This window comes from Populus euphratica, unplaced genomic scaffold (assembly GCF_000495115.2).
Source record: "Populus euphratica unplaced genomic scaffold, PopEup_1.0 scaffold20.1, whole genome shotgun sequence".
Classification (NCBI taxonomy): Eukaryota; Viridiplantae; Streptophyta; class Magnoliopsida; order Malpighiales; family Salicaceae; genus Populus; species Populus euphratica.
The window spans coordinates 1,100,961-1,119,893 of NW_011499854.1; the positions used below are offsets into that span (position 1 = coordinate 1,100,961).

An 18,933-nucleotide genomic window follows, 5' to 3' on the forward strand; every position below is an offset into this window, starting at 1 on the left:
AGAGAAAAAATAGGACTCTCTGTTATGGTATTGTGATTTACAGTAGACAGGAAGCACACTTTCTAATGAGAGATTTTGAGGCCATTCTCACACCAAGAGCACGCGCAAGAAAGAAGAAGGGCAGGTGAACCAAAAATTGAAGAAGGCAGCTAGAGGGTGAGCACAAAACATGTCAAGAGATTTTTAAGACTTGTAGATCAATGTTAGCAGTTAAATTGGTGAAGATCAAATTGGCTTTAAGCAGCATGTTATTTGAATCAATATTATAAATAAATGAATAAACTTGGCTCTAAATATTAAAAATCAAATCACTTGTTAACTTGCAAATATAGTATGAAAAACACTAACAGATTTATTTCAAGAGTGGGTGTCATTTAAATTAAACATTTTCTGTAAATGAATTCAATTCTATAAAAGGGCTTCAACACGTACAGGATTTTTCATTGAAAATATTTCAAGCTTCATTAAGTGCCACAATAAGCAGGCATGACTTTTAAACATTACAGCATTTCCTTGAACCGCTGGCCGTTAATGCTTAGCAGCCATATTTAGATTTTTATTTTTATTTTTTTCACAAGGCATGGTCCTTAAGCCACACACCAGTACTTTTCTGACAAGGTCTTTTTACTTGGGCTCCCGCGATGATTGTATGCCATGACGCTTGAAAAATTCTCTGAATCCATAGGCACTCAGGTCATAGTTGAACTGGACAAATAAAGATACGTAAGGGCAAGTCCGATATCCGCATTGAACACACGCAAAGGAAAAGACACTGTTTCAATAGAACTTCATGGTTCATAGAATCCTGAATTCTGACTTACTCTAGCTGCTTGCTACAATGACATTGGAATCGTTATTGCATAGATTACTTCACCTCGTTAATGGTTAAACGAATATTCAGTTACCACTCTCACAGACAAAGAAAACCCAGTTAAAAAATGGAATGCAGGAATTATGAATCCGTGGGCAGCCTTTTTATGAAAAGATTTGAAGTCCCAATCATCTTCAAGGACAAAAGAGTTTTAGCATATAATGATAATTTTCAACTCAGTTATTTCTTCGTCTATTTTGTCGCTGTCTTTTACTTAAAAATTTATTAACAAGATCACCAAAATGAAACTATAAAACTATACTGCAGATGCAATCAACTAAGCAAAACACCACAGCTTTATCTACCTATGACTTGTCACTATACCTCTGTTCAACAGCAGATCATTTCCAACACTCAGATTAACCAAATTTGTGATCATTATTTTGGAAGAACATGAAAGAGCAAAAGGAGAATCTATGATGAGAATGAATAAAATTATTTGCGCTATGAAAGATAAGCAAGAACCAGTACTCACAGGAAGAGCCTTCACAGAGTACTTCGTGATATTTGGACCAGCAACCATTCCCCGCTTAGCTGCCTGCACCGGGACAACGATTATCATTGTTAAGCAGCTCTGAAAAATTCATATCAAGAGAACATGCTGATATTACCGTTTGCCTAAATGAAACCTGATTCACTCTTTGTTGTTTATGAAGCACAAAAGGATCAGCTCAGATAGAATAGTACAAAATTATGCCGTGCCCAAAAAGCTCTTTTCACCATACCAAGAAAATAACAGTTTTCCTTCGCTAGACATTTACTTTCTTTTTTTCTTGTCTAAACAAGGCCGCCAAGCAACCACCAGCCCAAAGTAACAAAAATCCTTTCATTTAAAAACTAAATATCAATGCTAGAAAACAACAACAATATTTCTAAGCTAAATGAAAGACAGATCCCTACCGGCTTCCTAAATTAAGCCCTTCATAGACAATCAGCCCCCGCTTTTAATCACACAAGAACAACCGTCATCTCCTACAACTGGCTGATGGGACAAAGCATATATATGGCACGGTGACATGAAGACCTTGAACAAACGAATTGGAAGAGAAGAATATATTACTTGTTCTGGGCTATGGAATATTTCAATGAATGGATATTCCTTCCTCTGCCGTGTTATACAAAAGCCAGGATATTTTGGACATTCAACCTGGAAAAAAACAACACCAAAAATCATGATTAACAAAATATTAAGGTTGCTAAATAGGCTGAAGATGATAACCTTAAAACTTGTAAAAATTATAAAAGATATGCCTTAACCGTGGACATGGCTCTAAACATGTAGAAACAGCACCCAAACTTTTAGGTAGCATTTGATCCACGCCCAAAATGGGCGTCCTATCATCAGCAGTCTAAATTTTTATACTGGGATTCGGTGGCTATCTTCACAGACTTTCAAATGATTTTTATACTGGGATTCGGTGGCTATCTTCGCAAAAGAACTCGTTTTGGGTGCTCGCTTAGGAAAGCCCATCCCAAAAGAACCCGATTCCTCAGTGGAGTTTCCATGCCAAAAATGCCTTTCAAATACAACCTTAATATTCAACCATAGTCCACTACTCATTTATAAATATAAAATGAATAAAACTCCATCAGATTTTGATAATTTCAATGACGTAGAAGAAAGAATTATTTTAATATGGTTGAACTCATTCACAGAAACAACTTACACGCAAAAATTTTACATGTGGATAAAATTCAGCAGCAGCTACCTCAAGAACCTGGTCAAGGTGTTTGGTGTAATTGCCTCTGCATTATCCAAAATGAATAGTCAGAAATACAGCTTATTACGATGACAAGGAGAGAATAACAAGATGCATTCATTTCAAGTCACCTGATGGTAAAAGCTACTACAACCGGGTGCCCTTGATGAAGAAGCTGGACAAACTCACGCTCTGACGTAAAGTGAATAACCCGTGATGGCCCAAGATCCTCGGGATACCCAGTAGAGTACCTTAAATTTCAAATCATCCAGACGAAAAAATAAAAGATAAGATCATAATATTCCCTTTGCACAAAGTTTTGTAAGAAAATAGCCAGCTTGTTAAGTTAATCTATGACCATTTGAAAGAAAAAATAAAATTCGGAGGTTTTGAATTCAATAACAATTAAAGAAATTGATCACACGTTAGCGAAAAAGGCAACACAACAAGATTGTATCACAACAAGCATGAAAGTGATACAAAATGAAGTGCATTAAAATATTTGACAAGGAAAGGACTTATACTGACACCAGTAAGCTACCACCAACAATAAATCATAAAGCTATAATCAATCTTACTTGCATGTTTCGCGTAGATGACCAAGCATTCTATCCAAAAATGATTTCTCCTCCATTTGATTGATGAAAAAGAATGCACTTTCAAATTATACTGCACAAGACAAGATACACTTCCTGTTATTCAATCTACACACTCTCTTCAATATATCAATCTAGAGATGACATAAAGACAACCCAATATATATTCAAGATTCTCATACAAGGACCACGAAAAAGTGTTTTCCGTATAGAAATGAACTTGAATTTGTCGTGGCATCTTAACGAACAGGAATCAGACATAACAGGGTAGAAAAAACTCTCTGAAGCATTTTATCGAACATGTAAGTGCATTTAAGCAACGATCTCTACTAACATCAAGAAACTCAATGAATGAGCATCTTTCGTTCGATGAAATGCTCCAAAGAGAGAACGAAAGACAGGGAAATCAAAGAGAGATCGTTTACACGACCTTTTTAAATGAAAGCGGAGCTGACAGCGATGGATCGTTACTTGTACTGTGTTGTTTATCTCCTTTATAGAATCCATAATGTATCGTTTGATTCTCAATTTGATCCCAAGGTAATTTACTTTTTTTCATTCTTGCCCTTAATCTGTACATTATATTTCAATTGTGTCCTTTCTTTTGAAACCATTGGAAAATTTTTTGGAAAATGACAGATGCTTTTCGAAATTGTGCTGTTTTATTGTATAGAATGATGAAAAATATTAACAAGAATAGACCAAATCACTAAAAGAATTCAATTGATAATTCTGAATTATTAAAAAACAAAATTAAAAAAACAAAGACAGAAATTGAGATTGGACAGAAAATATAATAGTTTTCCATGTGTAATGCTACAAATCACATAAATATACAATTTAATCTCTCAGATTTAGTTTTCTTAATTTGGTCCTTCATGGTTCTAGAATGTTCATTTAGATCTAAAAATTTATTTATTTTAGATTTCAACCCTCAACTTTGAGAAAGAAGGAGAGAAAGTCATCATTAAATTTTTAAGAGAGTTTTGGGTGAGCGGATTTGATGTCTATGAATTCATATTTAATAATGAAACTTAATGGATATGGTTTCAACCTCCAATAACATGAAAAAAAAAATGTATATTGGAGTTTAGAAAAAAAAATTTATTTAATTTGGTTTTGTATTTTTAGATTGAATGAATGTGTTTTGTTATTATAACAAGTCGTGTGACTTTTTCAAAAAAATTTAGGTGAAAAAATTATTAAAATCTAAATTTTTAAGATTCAAAACTTATGATTAGCTAATTTTTTTAAAAAAAAAAAAAATGTATATTGGAGTTTAGAAATTAAAAAAAAGGGTTGATAATTAAAAATAAATAAAAAGCAAGACATACAGATCTAAATTATAATAGCAATTTAAAATATTTTTTATTTAAAAATATAATCTAAATTTTCAAGCCTAGTCATGAATGAGTTTTCATGCGTGCTTTGCATTTAATTTTTAGTTCTTGTTGCTTTGCGTTCTTTTTTTAATTTAGGTTTTTTAATAAAAAAATTTAAATACTATTTAAATAATTATCTATTTATGCTATTATTTTTAAGACTTTATGCTAGGAAAATTACATGTTTACCAAAAGAAATAAAATGACTATTCCTTACATTTTTTACTGACACAATTAGGAACTTCTCCAAGTTGGTTCACTTCCAGGTAATCTATTATCAATGCCAAAATTCAATTTTAAAAATGTTTAAACAATTCTACTAGTCAAACAAGATAAAAATATATATATATTATATTAAAATAACATTATAATAGAAAAAATAAAAATTACACGATAAAATTGATGTCCGATAATGAAATAATAGGAGTTATGTCAATTTTCTTTTCAATTCTTAACACACAACTCTATTTAAGATTCTTACAAGTGATAAATAGATTCCATCTTAAACATACTGCTCGATGACATTTTCAGCTTACTAGCTGAAAGCAAACCGGGTCGCCACTACCACCAGCACCCTAGTTGTTGCTTATGAAGCAAAGGGAAAGCAACTAACTTGCTCAGTTTTTTTTTGTCGAAATCCCTAAGAGGATGGAATCTGAGTGCATAGATGGATGAAAAGTAAACCCTAATACAGAAATCGTATGCATTTTATTAAATTACTAAACAAATTAGCAAAAATTATAAATGGAAGAAACTAGGAGTATCTTCCATGCATGCACTTGTTATCTTTACAGCTATTCCACTGTTTCCACATATATATTTCGAACAAATCTACCTAGCCTTATATCTTATTACCACATGTTACAAAGAATATTTTGTAACCGTCAACCTTAATTTGGACAACAAACCAACTCCTCCTATCGCCAATATCCCATAGCTACTACTGGGATCCTTACTTGATGCCCTCGGCTGCCTTTCATCAAGATCTCACCAAAACTGTATGTTCCAGTTACTGAACGAACAGTGAGACTCACCGTGAACTTCCGTGATGCACCGGGTCTCAGAGTCATGGCTGGAGGATTGGCTTCAATGGCAACAGCTGGTTGCATTCTGGCTGTGATCACATAGGTTTCTTCCTCCGCAACATTTGTGACTCTGCGAGTCACTGTTTGCGTTTTCACTAGATGGGAGATAGTGATCGATGGGGTGTTGAGATTTGATGGGTGACCCATAGTGTAGTTGCAGGGTGTGTTTGTGTAGTTCCGTATCTCATGGGCATCAATGCCAGGAGTGGTGCACAAGAAACCCAAGTAATCCCCGTAACCTACAATGTTAACACAAGTCCCAAAAAAAAGGTCATGAAGTCATTTGAGGTTTTGGTCAACTATGCACCAAATTGAACTACCAAGACTAATAAATACTGGTAGAAACTCATAAGCCTAGCTAGCTTCAGCTTTGAGTTTGAAACCATCATTGTGTATGCCATCATTTTACAACTCTTACAAAGCATGGGAAAAATGATTTGGGTTCAGTCTGCTAGGATTCAAAATTATTGCTTTAGTTGTTCGCTAATTACCAGGTATTTGTTCCAAAACTTCACTTGGAAAGTAGCCAAGAACAACACCAGCTCACTTTAAAGGACTCCATGTTGTGAAACTAAATTAGCAATAACTTGCATGCAAGCAACCACACCAAGAAAAAAAGGCAGGGAGGATCATACCTGCATCAAAAATGAGTCCAGGATCCAGAGCAGACCTTGGGTTAACATGACCACTCCCATAATCAAAGGGTGTTGCTGTGACCAGCTTCATGCTTTCAGTTTCAGAGTATTGCTGTGCTTGAAGAGGCCTTCCTGCTCTGTCCAGATTTGTTGATGTTGTCATTAAGGCTGATTTGATGGCAGCAGGACTCCAATGAGGGTGCTTCTGCTTTACAAGAGCAGCTATCCCTGCTATATGTGGTGCTGCCATGCTGGTTCCAGATATCATGGCAAATCCTTCTCCTGCTCGAAGTCAATAGAAGCTTAGGATGCAGATATCTATTTCAAGGAGGACAACAGTATCTCTTCTTTCTCCTCTAAGTAGGCTCCTTGATCTCTTTCAAGTTTTCACGATGAAAATAATGATTTTTTGTTAATTGCATACACGATTTCTCCTACTTCCTTTCACACAATGAGAAACAAAATAATTTCTCCCACTTGCTTTCACACAATGAGAAATAAAATATTGCAAGAGCTTATAATCCTCCTTTCAAAGTGACCAAAGTCTCAGATGAAATTGGAATCAACAGATACTAAAGTCCCCGAACACCTCCCCACCCCCAAAAAGAGTTATGCAAAGTTTCTTGAATTGGTTGCACTTCTAGACAGAACAAATGTGATGTGAAACCAAAGATTAATGCCTTAAAGAGATATTGAATTTGATCTATTAACTCACTTACCGACATAATTTGGTTCATCTGTTCCGTTAGGAGACCAAGCAGCCCAAATGAGAGATCCAGGAGCCAAGATATCTGGTTTGAGAAGATCAGCATCTTGGAAGCTGAAGTCTTTTATGTTGGGCCCTCTAGCAGAGAATAATGCCACTTGTGGTGCTGATTTATAGAGAATAGGCATCAAGCCATTCCCAATGCTTCCTGTACCTTTGAAGCTCTTCACTCGTCCAGTCCAATCTCTTGGTGTAGAGGTGTTGTAATAGTCTATAAGATCCTACAGTTGACAACTCACATTATTGTCATAATTTAACAAAACTAACAAACTCTGTGATTTGGGGGGGTCCAAGACCATGAAGATATAAGAGAATAACAAGACAGGCAATACAAAAATCAAAAACTTATGACTTAGAAAGTGTGGACTCATGATAAGTGAGAAAGAAGATACCATTGACTTGGTAACATCCGTGATTAGAATTCCAGGAATACCAACAGGGACAGGATCAAACTTCGTTCCAGGAGAAACATTTTCCACAGCAAGAACAAATCCAATTGCACCAAGACTCTTGGCTGTTTCTGAGACTTTCTTGATAGATGCGGTACCAACAACAAAATTAAAGGAATAACCACAAAGAAGAATGTTCCCCTCCACCAAGTTCTTGTTCAATACTTCTGGTCTTTGGCAGTCTGAAGGACTGTACTTCATCACCGAAGAATCCAGCAATGCATCGTTTGCAGCAACCAAGGTGTATGTTTGATTTGGATGTGTAGAAGCTGCAGAAATCCATTGGACCTATTTCAGATTTAGAATCCAGATACTGGTGGATAATTATCAGCTGCTACGCAATTACTAGCTACAGCATGCCTAAAGCAATAACTATAAATTGAAGAACCAGACCGTGAGATTAATTACAAACTGAAATAAACAAGATCAAGAAATTGTGATGGTAAATTGTTGGACTATATTATAGCACATGTTCACAATACGCTCTTACGTTAGTAAATTGTTAGATTGAGGAATATTTAAATTTAGTTCATCAGTAGCATGTCTCTAAAGTTGGTCATGAAATCCACTCATTCCTCGAGGCTAGAATATGACAATACAGAAGCTTCAGAAGATTTCCAGTTGCTTCTAGACTTCTCAATGAATTTTCCTTGAACTAAATTTTAGCTTGGAGAACAGTAGATAAAGCCATGAACTATTGTTTACTCACTAGGTATATCCAAAGATGACTGGCTACTTAAATATCCCCAGCATGCACCCATAGCAGTTGGGTCAGGGAGCTACTTTTACAATGATGCTCTGCCAAAGAAGCTATACAAAATAATTTTTCAACAAAAGCTGGATAAGCTTGGTGACAAACAAGAATCATTTGAGACAACTTTCAAAACAGGTTTTAACAATTTGAAAAGATAAACAAATCAGAAAAGCAAAAATTAAAGAAAGATTTTAGCTTGAAGGGAGGACATAAAAAAAAAAGTTAATGAAGCATAATTTAATCATCCAACACCTCATTGTGGCTGCTTAAGTTCATATATGAAAAGAAAAGATAAACCAGTAAAGTACATTAATCCAAACTTGCTATTAAAATGATAAAAGAAATCATTTCTATGGTGAATTGTCTTTGGTCAATCACGATAAACCTTTCTAGCAATTCATTTTCACACTTGATTTCACTAGCAAAGAGGGTACCATTTGATTCTTACATGGAGCTATAGAAGATTTCAACCACAGGCAGAAGAATGTCAGTATATCAAGGAAACATAAAGCTAAAAACAAATGGAAAAGGCAGCTAGAGAAGAAAAAAAAACAAAAAAATGAAACTGGAGCATGATCCACTAAAAAAAGGACAAAATTACTATTCTATTCAATCTCCCATAAAAAATGCAATATGAAAAGAATAGGTGGGGAAAATTTATAGTTGCCATATTTAGTTTTTGTACTGACATTCTTTCTCAACAGTACCCCCACATTATGCAGCATCTCTTCTCAAAGGCTATCAAGTTAGAACCAAAAGCTTGAGTGTAAAACTTACGTGACAAACCAATTCCAGGTAAAACTTTGCCATTTCCTAGGTACAGATGGTTCTTGTATCTCCGGTCATCAATCGCAGCGGCCACAGATGTTATCCAAGGGCTGTAAGAAACCAGAGTTTTTGGAAAAGGACCACCATTTCCAGCTGCCTGTGCAACAAATACACCTGCTTTCACAGCTCCAAGAAGTGTAACATCAAAAGGGTTCAAATAAGTTGTCTTGGTGGTTGCTGGAGGGCTATTTGGACCCACTGAGAGGCTGAGTATATCCACTCCATCATGAACAGCCTATTCACAAGAGTTTTTGCACATTAAAGCTGTTCAATAAAGAGATAACCACCAAAAGATGTAGCACTGATGGGAAATTGGTATCCTGTCTAATATCATGTTGATCGTAGGCCGAAAAAATAATATCTTTTTTTCTCCATTTCAACATAGAATTTCAAATCCAAGGCAGGTGTCACTTTTTTTAACTCAATTTAACGGGAGATACACCAAGAAGATTTTTCTAGTGACAAAAATCAAGAAGAGGGAAGCCTTTTCTTTGTAAATGGCTACCAAGCACTCATAGATATTTAAACCACAAATTGTTGCTCGCTTGTCATCGAGATGGGAGGATATATATGGCCACAAAAAAAGTCCATCAGATCTCAGCACCCTGAAGGTGTTGATTGTACTGTAACAAGGATAAGATTACAAGCAATATTCTGGTGCAAGACTTGAGGTTACAAGATAACAAGAAAAGCAACAAGTTATGAACAGTATCCTCAAATTTGTGATGGGTGGTTAGCAACCAAAGAGAGCACACCTGATCAATAGCAGCTACCACATCAGCAATAAAGCCTCCAAAAAGCCTATAGAGTGCCTTGTACACAGCAATCCTGGACATAAATAAGATCACTTGCCATGTCAAAGAAGGACATGATATTAAAATTTCAAAGGGAATATTACTAATTGAAGTTGTTATTCTGCTCACCTAGCACGAGGAGCCATCCCACTTGCTTTCCCAAATTCATGGCCGTGAATTCTCACAGGAATACCATTATTTCCAGCTGCAATAGCTGCTGTGTGACTGGAATCAAGTTACAGAAAAAACCAAGGAAAAAGTATTAGATTGAATTTTTTTTACCATATATGTTTCCTGTTCTCCAGGTCCAAATGAAAATAGTTTTTTTTTCCTTTCAGGTGCACCCTTCCATCAAATTTATAGCTGAATTTTTTTTACCATATATGTTTCCTGTTCTCCAGGTCCAAATGAAAATAGTTTTTTTTTCCTTTCAGGTGCACCCTTCCATCAAATTTATAGCATTCTCTAGTATGTATTGCAAGCCAACTGAAAGTTTCTTCATTAGTATGTGCTAACCCACACAGCATGCAAGCATAAAAGATTTTTTCACTTTGAGAAACCATTAGCTTCTTGTCATGCAAGTAATCGTAACAGGTTAAAATTCCAGTCAGAAAAAAAATAATTTAAGGATTATATTGCATCACAGTTTTTATATGGAAATTGCACGTAAAGATGGCATAGGTTCTAACCTTCCATGCCCATCTCCATCCATGGGAGAAGCAAAATCAATGGAAGGATTAAATGCCCCAGCTGCAATTGCAGCTTCAGCAAAATGTTGGGCTCCAATGATCTTTCCATTACAGAATTCTCTCTTGGTATCAGGATCAACTTCACACTTTCCTCGGTACTTTGGAAGAGGCCCATATGGGTCACTGCTGGGAGATCCAAAACTTGGATGGCGTGGAAAAATTCCTGAGTCTACAAATCCTATTATAATGTCTTCTCCAGCCTTGTCGAAGCCACCCCCTGTTGGCCAAACTCCGGTTGGAAGCCCCAGAAACTGTGGGGTGTGTGTTGTAAGTCTCCTCACCTTCCAATCTCTCTCCACAGATTTCACATCAGGGGCATGCCTCAGGGTTTCTGCCTACTAATATATGGGAACAATGTAAGGATACAAAAATAGAAAGAAAATAATATATCATCCTTTTAAAAATATCATAGAGAGAAATGTACAGAGAGAGTAATTCATAGTTTCACCTGTTCAGGCGAAGCATGAACTGCAAAGCCATTTATAAGATGCTTATAGCTGTAGAGTTTCTTGTAGGTCCCACGGTCAAACAATGAATCAAGAAGCATATCATGTTTCTGTTCAAGGTGCTGGGCATAGGACGTGACCAATTGACTGAAAAATGGCCCAAAGATAGAGAGTGAATAAGTCAAGTGAAACAGTTTCAACCAATTCCATTTATTCCTTTATCAATCATGGTGTGACGATCTTTTATCAAAAACAAAATAAGACAGTGCAAGGTAACACATAAGACAATGCAAAACAACAAGGAACCTAATTAGATTTGACTGAATAAGGTACATGAACCACCAATTGAATCATGATAGACACTAAGGCTGGTGAGAACATCCTCATATCAGATGAGCTACTAGCTGCAAATAAACTGTTCAAAAAGTCAAGGGTTAAATGCTTGACAGGATGACTAGATGCATGCACATGTTTGAATCTTTTCACAACCAATGGTCGTTTAATTCTACTGGGAAGCAATTCGAATAGGATTTATACTAAATTCCCAAAGCAGTTATAGTCTGCCAAAATCAGCGGAACATAAAGACAAAGTCAATGATTAGAAAATGAGATGCAAACAGAATGTAAACATGGGACAGGAAACACACAGCACACAGTCTTTACGGTGCCCTTTATTTCTATTCCGACTTTCTTTCCAAGATATTATTAATGGCCTTCAACTGGTGAAGAGGTATATGACTTGTCAACCTTTATGATCCATATCAAACTGTGAGCATGAAGTACACAGCCACAGCAAACACATTACAAACATTCGAAAAACAACAGGTAAATTAAAATTCCAGATAGTAATTTCACTAGGATGTTTCGACTATACAACACGTTTCCCAGCATTGAAGATTAGTATAACAACGCTACAAGCACACAAAAGCAAAGAAACTTGCAACTTGGAAGTACCTACCTGGTGGAGTCAAGCTTCTCATCAGATTCCACAGCAGTGGCTTCAAAACCAGGGATACCTCCTGTATAACTTATGACAGGCTCTCCCTCCATGGTCACAATATACACCTCTGCTTTCCCATTTATCAACAAAGCAAACAAGACAAGCACTGTACGCCAAAACTCCACCACCCTCATTTTCACTGCCTGCCAACTTCTATTATCTCCCGCAGTACCTGCTCCATCCAACACAATAAAAAACTACTCAACTCCATATTGTAACACTAATAACACTCGAAATCTTAAAAATCATGACAACCCGGTTTCTCTTTTATGTTTTTTTTTACCGAAGAAAATAAAATAATACTCGGACGTATGACAAATTTTTCTCGTCAAAACATTTCATTAATTAATTAAATAATTAATTAGAAAGAACCCAAATCTCAACCACTTGAAGAAAAGGGAGAAAAAAACCCACAGACCCCTTGAAAGAAAAGAAAAACACTTTCTATAATCGATCAGATTGCTTACACAAGAACTTCTAAATAAGACAAGCTGTCTTAAAGAATGAAATCATCAGTTCTCTATTACCACAAGTAGATACTTCCAAGCTTGAAAATCAATCACCAAACTAAACATTAATTAATATCACTTACCAAATAGAGAGAAAGAAGCTCTTCTGATCAAAGTACAGCAGCAGCTAGCTGTCGCTCTCTTTACTTACATTACTCAACACTCCAAACCAAAAAACGAAAAAGCAACTGAATCTGCAGCAACAGAGTCAAATCTATCTATCAAGAACCTAAACAAGCAAAGAATCTACATTTTTTGGTAGTAAAGAAGGATCCCATCAAATAACATAACCCAAAAAAAAGTAGATATTTTACTTACAAAGAAGAGGAATAAATAAATAACTTGTTCACATTAAGATAGCAAAAGCAAATGGGAGTTTAGATGCTGATGAACATTGTCATTGCCATTTTCTTTGGCATTTGCATTATTTAGCAAAGGAAGGAGAAAAGGAGGGAAAGATGGTGTCTGGTAGAAGCAGAGAGGAGGGAGGGGGGGAGGGACTGAGTGAGAGAGAGCATGAGGTAGTTAGGGTTTTTATATATTGTTAATTTAATTATTAATCATAGAGAGATCACTGTGATTTGCAGACAGGGACCGAAGATGATGGACTACTTGTACACTTGTTATTATATTTAATTGATACTGCATCACAGCAATTCATTTTAATCAAGTGTTCTAGTGAATGTTTGGGAGTTTAGCTTCTATTTTTTATTTTTTATGTGTTTTAAAAATATAATTTATTTAAAAAATTAAAAATAATATTTTATTATTATTTTGATATATTTATATCAAAAATTAAAAAAATTATTTTAATAAATTTTTAAATAAAAAATATTACCCATCATAATATCAAATATTTATTAGTTAATATTATTAAAGATGTTTGATAGACTTATTTGATTATCAAACAATCTCTAATTTAACTTGGGTTATATTTTAAATAATATAAATTAAATTGAATAAAAATTAATTTTATTTAATTTAATAAATTAACTTGTAATTTGATTGATCTAATTAAAATACAATTTAATTTTTAAAAATTAAAAACAATGTCATATTATTTAAAAAATCTTGAAAAAAAAGTTATTTTAAATTGATTGAGTTATCTTAAACTCATTTAATCTATAACTTGAATTTTATTATTTGTTATTTATGTTCAAGTTAAATAAGTTTAATTTTATTATTTATTTGGTATTAATATAAAATCATCTTGAGTTCGGATTTGATTTTATGAAGAATTGAAAAAACTCTTGAGGAGATATTTTGATTTGGGTGTGAAAATCATTTATTTAAAACTTGAGTGGGAAAAGAATTCTGGATGGTAGAAGAATTTTTTTATGGTTGAAAGTATTTTTGGATGAGTTTTTCAATATCAAAACTAAATTACATCTAACTCTTTGTTTTATTTAAAAATAAATCATTCAAGGGATTCATGATGATTTCATTCCTCAATTTGGTCTAAGCTACGAAAACTTCAAGGTTCTATTTGCAGTTTAAATAACATGTTAGGTGGGGAGCGGTGCTTTCCTGACTACAAAACACTTAATTTAAGACTTTTTTTAACTTTTATTTTCAAATTATTATTTTTTTGAAAAAAATATAAATTTATTTTTAATTTGTTTTAATTTTAATGTATTGATATTTTAAAAAAATAAAAAAATGAAGAAAAATAATTTTTAATTAAAAAACACACTATATCGTATTATTAATCAATTACTTATGTCCTGTTTGTTTACTGGAAAGTAGTTTTATTTTGAAAAGTGAATTTCATATACTGGAAAGTAGTTTTATTTTGAAAAGTAAATTTCATAAAAGTGAATTATTTTCTAACGTTTAGTGGTGTAGTGAAAAATAAGCTAGAAAATAATTTATAATATTTGGTTATGTCATGGAAAATTAGTTGTGAAATAACTTATTAATGTTTTATTTTTATCATGTTTATTGAAATAATGAGAAACAAATCTTACAAATTAAAAAGTTAAATAAAAATAAAATTGAAAAAAATATAATTTTATAAACTATCTAGAATAACATAAATAATAATTAAAATAATAAAGATCAAATCTAAAAATTTAATAGATGAATAAATTAAAATAATAATAATTAACATTTCATAAATTATTTCAAATAAAATAAGTAACAATCAAAAGAATAAGAACCAAATTTGATAGATAAAAATTTTTAATAAAAAAATGATAAAAAAAGAAAATAACAATTATAAAAATAAGGATTAAAGTTGATATAAAAATTAAATTTTAAGAGATGAAGTTAAAAAATAAATATTCAAAACAATATATATATATAACGGCAAAACAGTGACACCATTTCTTATATCTCCATTTTGCCCTTTCGTTCATTACTTGTAGTTTTTGTTGCTCCCTCGTTTTTGACCATGAACCTTTAAAAAAAAAATTGGATTGGTCGGCTTATCTCCTATTTTGGATCATTAATATAATGTATTAAACAGGATATTTTTAAATTTTTTATAAATTTCAAAAAGTATTTTTCTCTTAAAGTTTTTAGAAAAATATTTTTCTGAAAATTAAGCCAGATTTTTTCTTAACTATAAAGTGTTTTTTATAGATCAATTTTTTTAATAATAAATAAATACAAAAAAAATTAAAAACTTATTTTTTAAAAATTATTTTTCAAAAAAAAAACACAAACTTAATTTTAGTATTTCAAAAATATTAGAGGTTCGGCGAACATTTCTCAAAATTTCATGTGATTATGTTATGTTTCTAAAAATAATAATCATAGATTTTATGGCTAAAGGGAAATCACATAATCTTTAATTGCACACGTAAATATAACACAAGCATGCCTGTTTAATTATTTTGTGAAAAGATGATAAAAATTGGACAATAAAATTAATCTAAAATATTTTTCCTAGAATTTACTGATTCTTGGATTTTAAAATACAAAAATAAATTATCCGCTTACTATTTTTATTGAATTTTATGTGAAATCCTATAATCATATATTTCATTATCAATCCATAAATGTCATACTCTCTGAGTTAGGGATGGAGAGAGAGGATTGGGGGCGTAGGCGGTCACGGGTAGTTTATAGCGAAGTGACAAGAATAGCCTTGCATCTTTATGATCATGTCAGAACAGCACCTGAGAAGGTAATCGGAAAACCCGAAGGATTTGTTAGTCGCCGGTCTCCATACACCACGTGCCAAAATCTGGGCAACCATTTTAATTCCCGCCGACGGCAAAACAGTGACACCATTTCTTATATCTCCATTTTGCCCTTTCGTTCATTACTTGTAGTTTTTGTTGCTCCCTCGTTTTTGACCACATACCTTTAAAAAAAAAATTGGATTGGTCGGTTTATCTCCTATTTTGGATCATTAAAATAATGTATTAAACAAGATAAAATTATTAAAATGTTGGATTTAAGCTTCGAAATAAAAGAATTAAGAGATGAAACATGTCTGTTTAATACTAATTAATTTGATTTCACACGTTATGGGATAGATCACTTTTTTTTCAAAAAAAAAAGAGATGTGGGCATTATTAATGGCATTTTGCCTTTTTCCAAAAAAAATATCAATATAAATTGAAATATTTGCACCTATATTTAATAAAATAAATCAAGAACGATATATATATATTAATAAATAAAAAAAATATTTTAATAAAAAAATAGAGTAAAAAAGTTGAGATATATCAAAAATTTTATTTTAATATTAATTTTAAAATGATTGAATAGAAAAGAACAAAAAATTACAAGCATCAAATAAAAAAAATCTAATGCTAAATTTTTTTAAAAAAGAAACAAAAGTGGAAAAAAATATTTGAGGTATTTTCCATGTTCATAATTAAAAACGATTTCTTGATATTATCTAGACAAGTTTTGATGTTTTGGTTTATATGGTGCAAAATTTTTCGATTTGGTCTATACATTAACAAAAAATCTAAGAGATGTAACCATTTTATTTTAGTAAAATTCACTCTTCTTTTTCACAATAGATTTCAGCAATGATTTTTATTTATTTATTTATTTATTTTTCACAATTCTTGTTATTGAGTATGCATCACAATTTTGGGTTCATAAATGATTTTTTTTATTTGAAAAAACATATTAGTAACATTTTTATATTTCTTTTAAATATAAATAAAAACAATCCGACCTTCAACATCAACATAATACGAGCTAAGAATGAAGTATAGCATTAAAAAAATCCCCAATGGACCGTCTCTGCTAACAAGATACTATGTAATTCAAAATAACATGAAATTGATTATAGATAAATACTGATGCTTGAATTTTCAGAACGAACTAGGGTTTGGTAATCTATAATAATTAGTAGATTTCGAATTTACAGTTCAATTTTCAATTATTTTTTTTGAGTGAAATGAGTTCAGAATTCGTCTTTTAACAGTGATAATCCTGGTTGAACACTGTCGTTTTCTTCTTTATTTTATTCCTTTTGGCACTGTTGACGGAGGAAAGAGAGCTCAGACCCCATAAAGATCACATCAGTGGAAGCACCTGGCCGGTAAGTCCCTGAACCAGGTGAAGGCTGGCCGCTCCAGACGACAAATGGTGTCATTTTCTTTTAATAAACTTTCTTTTATGCACGAGCAAATATGATAAATAAACGAATTATGTGTTCATAAGTAATTCTACTGAGAGTTATTTCTTTGCAGATTACTATTTCTTTTTGGAAGATCGTTTATAACCACTAATTAAATTAGAAATAAAATCTTGATTCAGTGCACATAGAAAAGTCGGCATGGGAATAAAAATAAAATGAACAAAGGCTTGATTGGTTGCCTTGATTGGCGCAGGCAACCGAAAGCTCAAGACTTTTAGAATTGAATAATGATGATGAAGATGATTTTGATATTAAATTAGCGTGGAATTGATAATTAATTGCAGTATCCTTTGCCAATGCACGGACCGTTACTTTTTAAGTGGGACTCCCCACTTTTTTTTAGCGTGTGAGAACATGTTTTTTTGATTTTTTTAGCGTGTGAGAACATGTTTTTTTTTTTATTAAAAAAAATATGAAAATAGTTTAAAGTGATTTTTATTTAAAAAATATATGAAAATATTATTTTTGGTGTTTATATTTTTAATATCAAAATAATCTAAAAATTTTAATATTTTTAACATCAAAATAATTTAAAAATTTTAAAATAAAAATTTTAAATAATAAAAATTCAAAAAATTATAAAACATGGTTTCAACTACAAAAACAAATAACCCTAAAGTGTTGAGTGATTAACCTAAGAAGCATAAAAAATTATTAAAATGGTGCAAAAATCTTGATAGTCTACCTAATGTTGCATCATGCAAGTATTATGCTTAAGTCAATCTTCACTCCATTATCATACTTATGGACTTAAAGGTGGTCGAGCTAGTTTCAAACTCGTTTTTAATTTTAATTTTAATTTTTTTTCCCACTGACATGAGTAGAACGTAGGTATTTTTAAATAGAGAAACACAGCATACCATAAAAAGTAAAGTGCTATTTATAGTTTTTTTGTAAGGTTTTAAATTCTTCAAAAAAAAACTGGTTGTCTTTTAGGCGACAGGGACACTCATTGAAACAAAACAATTCCCAAATCAATGGGTAAATACTATGTTGATAGATGTGACAGAATATATTTCATTTAATTATAAAAATTACACTTATTTTATCTTATGTGGTCCACCTTTAAAATTAACCTGCTATAAATGTAGAATATATTTTACTTGGCATTTTTTAGAGAAAGAGGACATTGGTGATATTGAAGTATGTAGGTTTGAGATTTTGCTCAAAAGGAGAGTGATGTAGCATGTTCGAGATTCAAGCAGGTTTTGTTTTTAAAAGTATTTTTTTAGTTAAAAATATATTAAAATAATATATTTTATATTAACAAATCAGAAAATATAAAAAGAATTAATTAAAAGTTAAAAAAATTAAATTTTTTAAAAAATACGATATTCTTCACTTAACAATAACTCAAGATTATATCCATGTAAGAAAAAATACATTCTAATCGACATGTCTAATTAAAATACCTTCGAGTAACTATTTAGATGTTGGTCAAATGGTAAGAACCTGGGATCAAGAGGTTTGCTCTTTTTGTGGTCTCAGGTTCGAGTCCTTAGTTGTTCATATGATAGTCACTGAAGGCTTACATGGTCGTTAATTTTAAAGGTCGTGAGATTAGGCGTAATACGTGTAAGCTAGTCCGAATATCCACGTTAATCTAAAAAAAAAAAATCCTTGGAGTTAATTTTTACATGGATCATATCGTGTAGGAGAGATAACAATTACCTTCTCACTAGGTCCCAGGGGATGTGTAGGATAACAATAGAAATTATTTTAAATTTTTTTTATTTAAAAGTATATTAAAATAATATATA

General features: G+C 32.3%; 2 protein-coding genes across 7 annotated transcripts; both read right to left on the bottom strand.

The window, feature by feature from the left end:
* LOC105122538 (uncharacterized) lies at positions 1 to 3,656 on the bottom strand. 6 transcript variants are annotated; one of them, XM_011021688.1, is made up of 8 exons: positions 3,350 to 3,591; positions 3,150 to 3,240; positions 2,703 to 2,822; positions 2,539 to 2,617; positions 1,932 to 2,018; positions 1,347 to 1,409; positions 594 to 705; positions 1 to 208 (listed from the first exon to the last, which is right to left on the bottom strand). In XM_011021688.1, the coding sequence occupies exons 2-7, from the start codon at positions 3,203 to 3,205 to the stop codon at positions 625 to 627; spliced, it is 486 nt and encodes a 161-aa protein (XP_011019990.1). In that variant the 5' UTR covers positions 3,206 to 3,240; positions 3,350 to 3,591; the 3' UTR covers positions 1 to 208; positions 594 to 624. The 6 variants fall into 6 exon arrangements, with proteins under 6 accessions (XP_011019990.1, XP_011019991.1, XP_011019993.1 ...); XM_011021689.1 differs by lacking the exons at positions 1 to 208; positions 3,350 to 3,591 and adding an exon at positions 3,598 to 3,656 and having other exon boundaries at positions 356 to 705; XM_011021691.1 differs by lacking the exon at positions 1 to 208 and having other exon boundaries at positions 356 to 705; positions 3,502 to 3,591.
* A 1,579-nt stretch (positions 3,657 to 5,235) lies between these two features.
* On the bottom strand, positions 5,236 to 13,088 carry SLP3 (subtilisin-like serine protease 3). Its single transcript, XM_011021694.1, has 12 exons — positions 12,883 to 13,088; positions 12,648 to 12,758; positions 12,014 to 12,227; positions 11,058 to 11,202; positions 10,550 to 10,944; positions 9,990 to 10,085; positions 9,822 to 9,894; positions 9,016 to 9,301; positions 7,428 to 7,753; positions 6,989 to 7,256; positions 6,270 to 6,551; positions 5,236 to 5,873 (listed from the first exon to the last, which is right to left on the bottom strand). Exons 3-12 carry the CDS (start codon positions 12,187 to 12,189, stop codon positions 5,467 to 5,469), a joined length of 2,454 nt encoding a protein of 817 aa, XP_011019996.1. The 5' UTR covers positions 12,190 to 12,227; positions 12,648 to 12,758; positions 12,883 to 13,088; the 3' UTR covers positions 5,236 to 5,466.
* Between the last annotated feature and the right edge of the window lie 5,845 nt (positions 13,089 to 18,933).

Bases quoted from the DNA above. Each gene is read 5' to 3' on its own strand.
- LOC105122538 (XM_011021688.1), bottom strand. From the start codon at position 3,205: ATGGAGGAGAAATCATTTTTGGATAGAATGCTTGGTCATCTACGCGAA. The intron at 2,823-3,149 runs GTAAGATTGATT...TTGAAATTTAAG, and splicing joins CATCTACGCGAAACATGCAA to GTACTCTACTGGGTATCCCG. The intron at 2,019-2,538 runs GTAAGTTGTTTC...GTTTTTTTCCAG, and splicing joins CACATGTAAAATTTTTGCGT to GTTGAATGTCCAAAATATCC.
- SLP3 (XM_011021694.1), bottom strand. From the start codon at position 12,189: ATGAGGGTGGTGGAGTTTTGGCGTACAGTGCTTGTCTTGTTTGCTTTG. The intron at 9,895-9,989 runs GTGAGCAGAATA...ATTTATGTCCAG, and splicing joins GGGATGGCTCCTCGTGCTAG to GATTGCTGTGTACAAGGCAC. The intron at 5,874-6,269 runs GTATGATCCTCC...TTAACATTGTAG, and splicing joins TGGACTCATTTTTGATGCAG to GTTACGGGGATTACTTGGGT.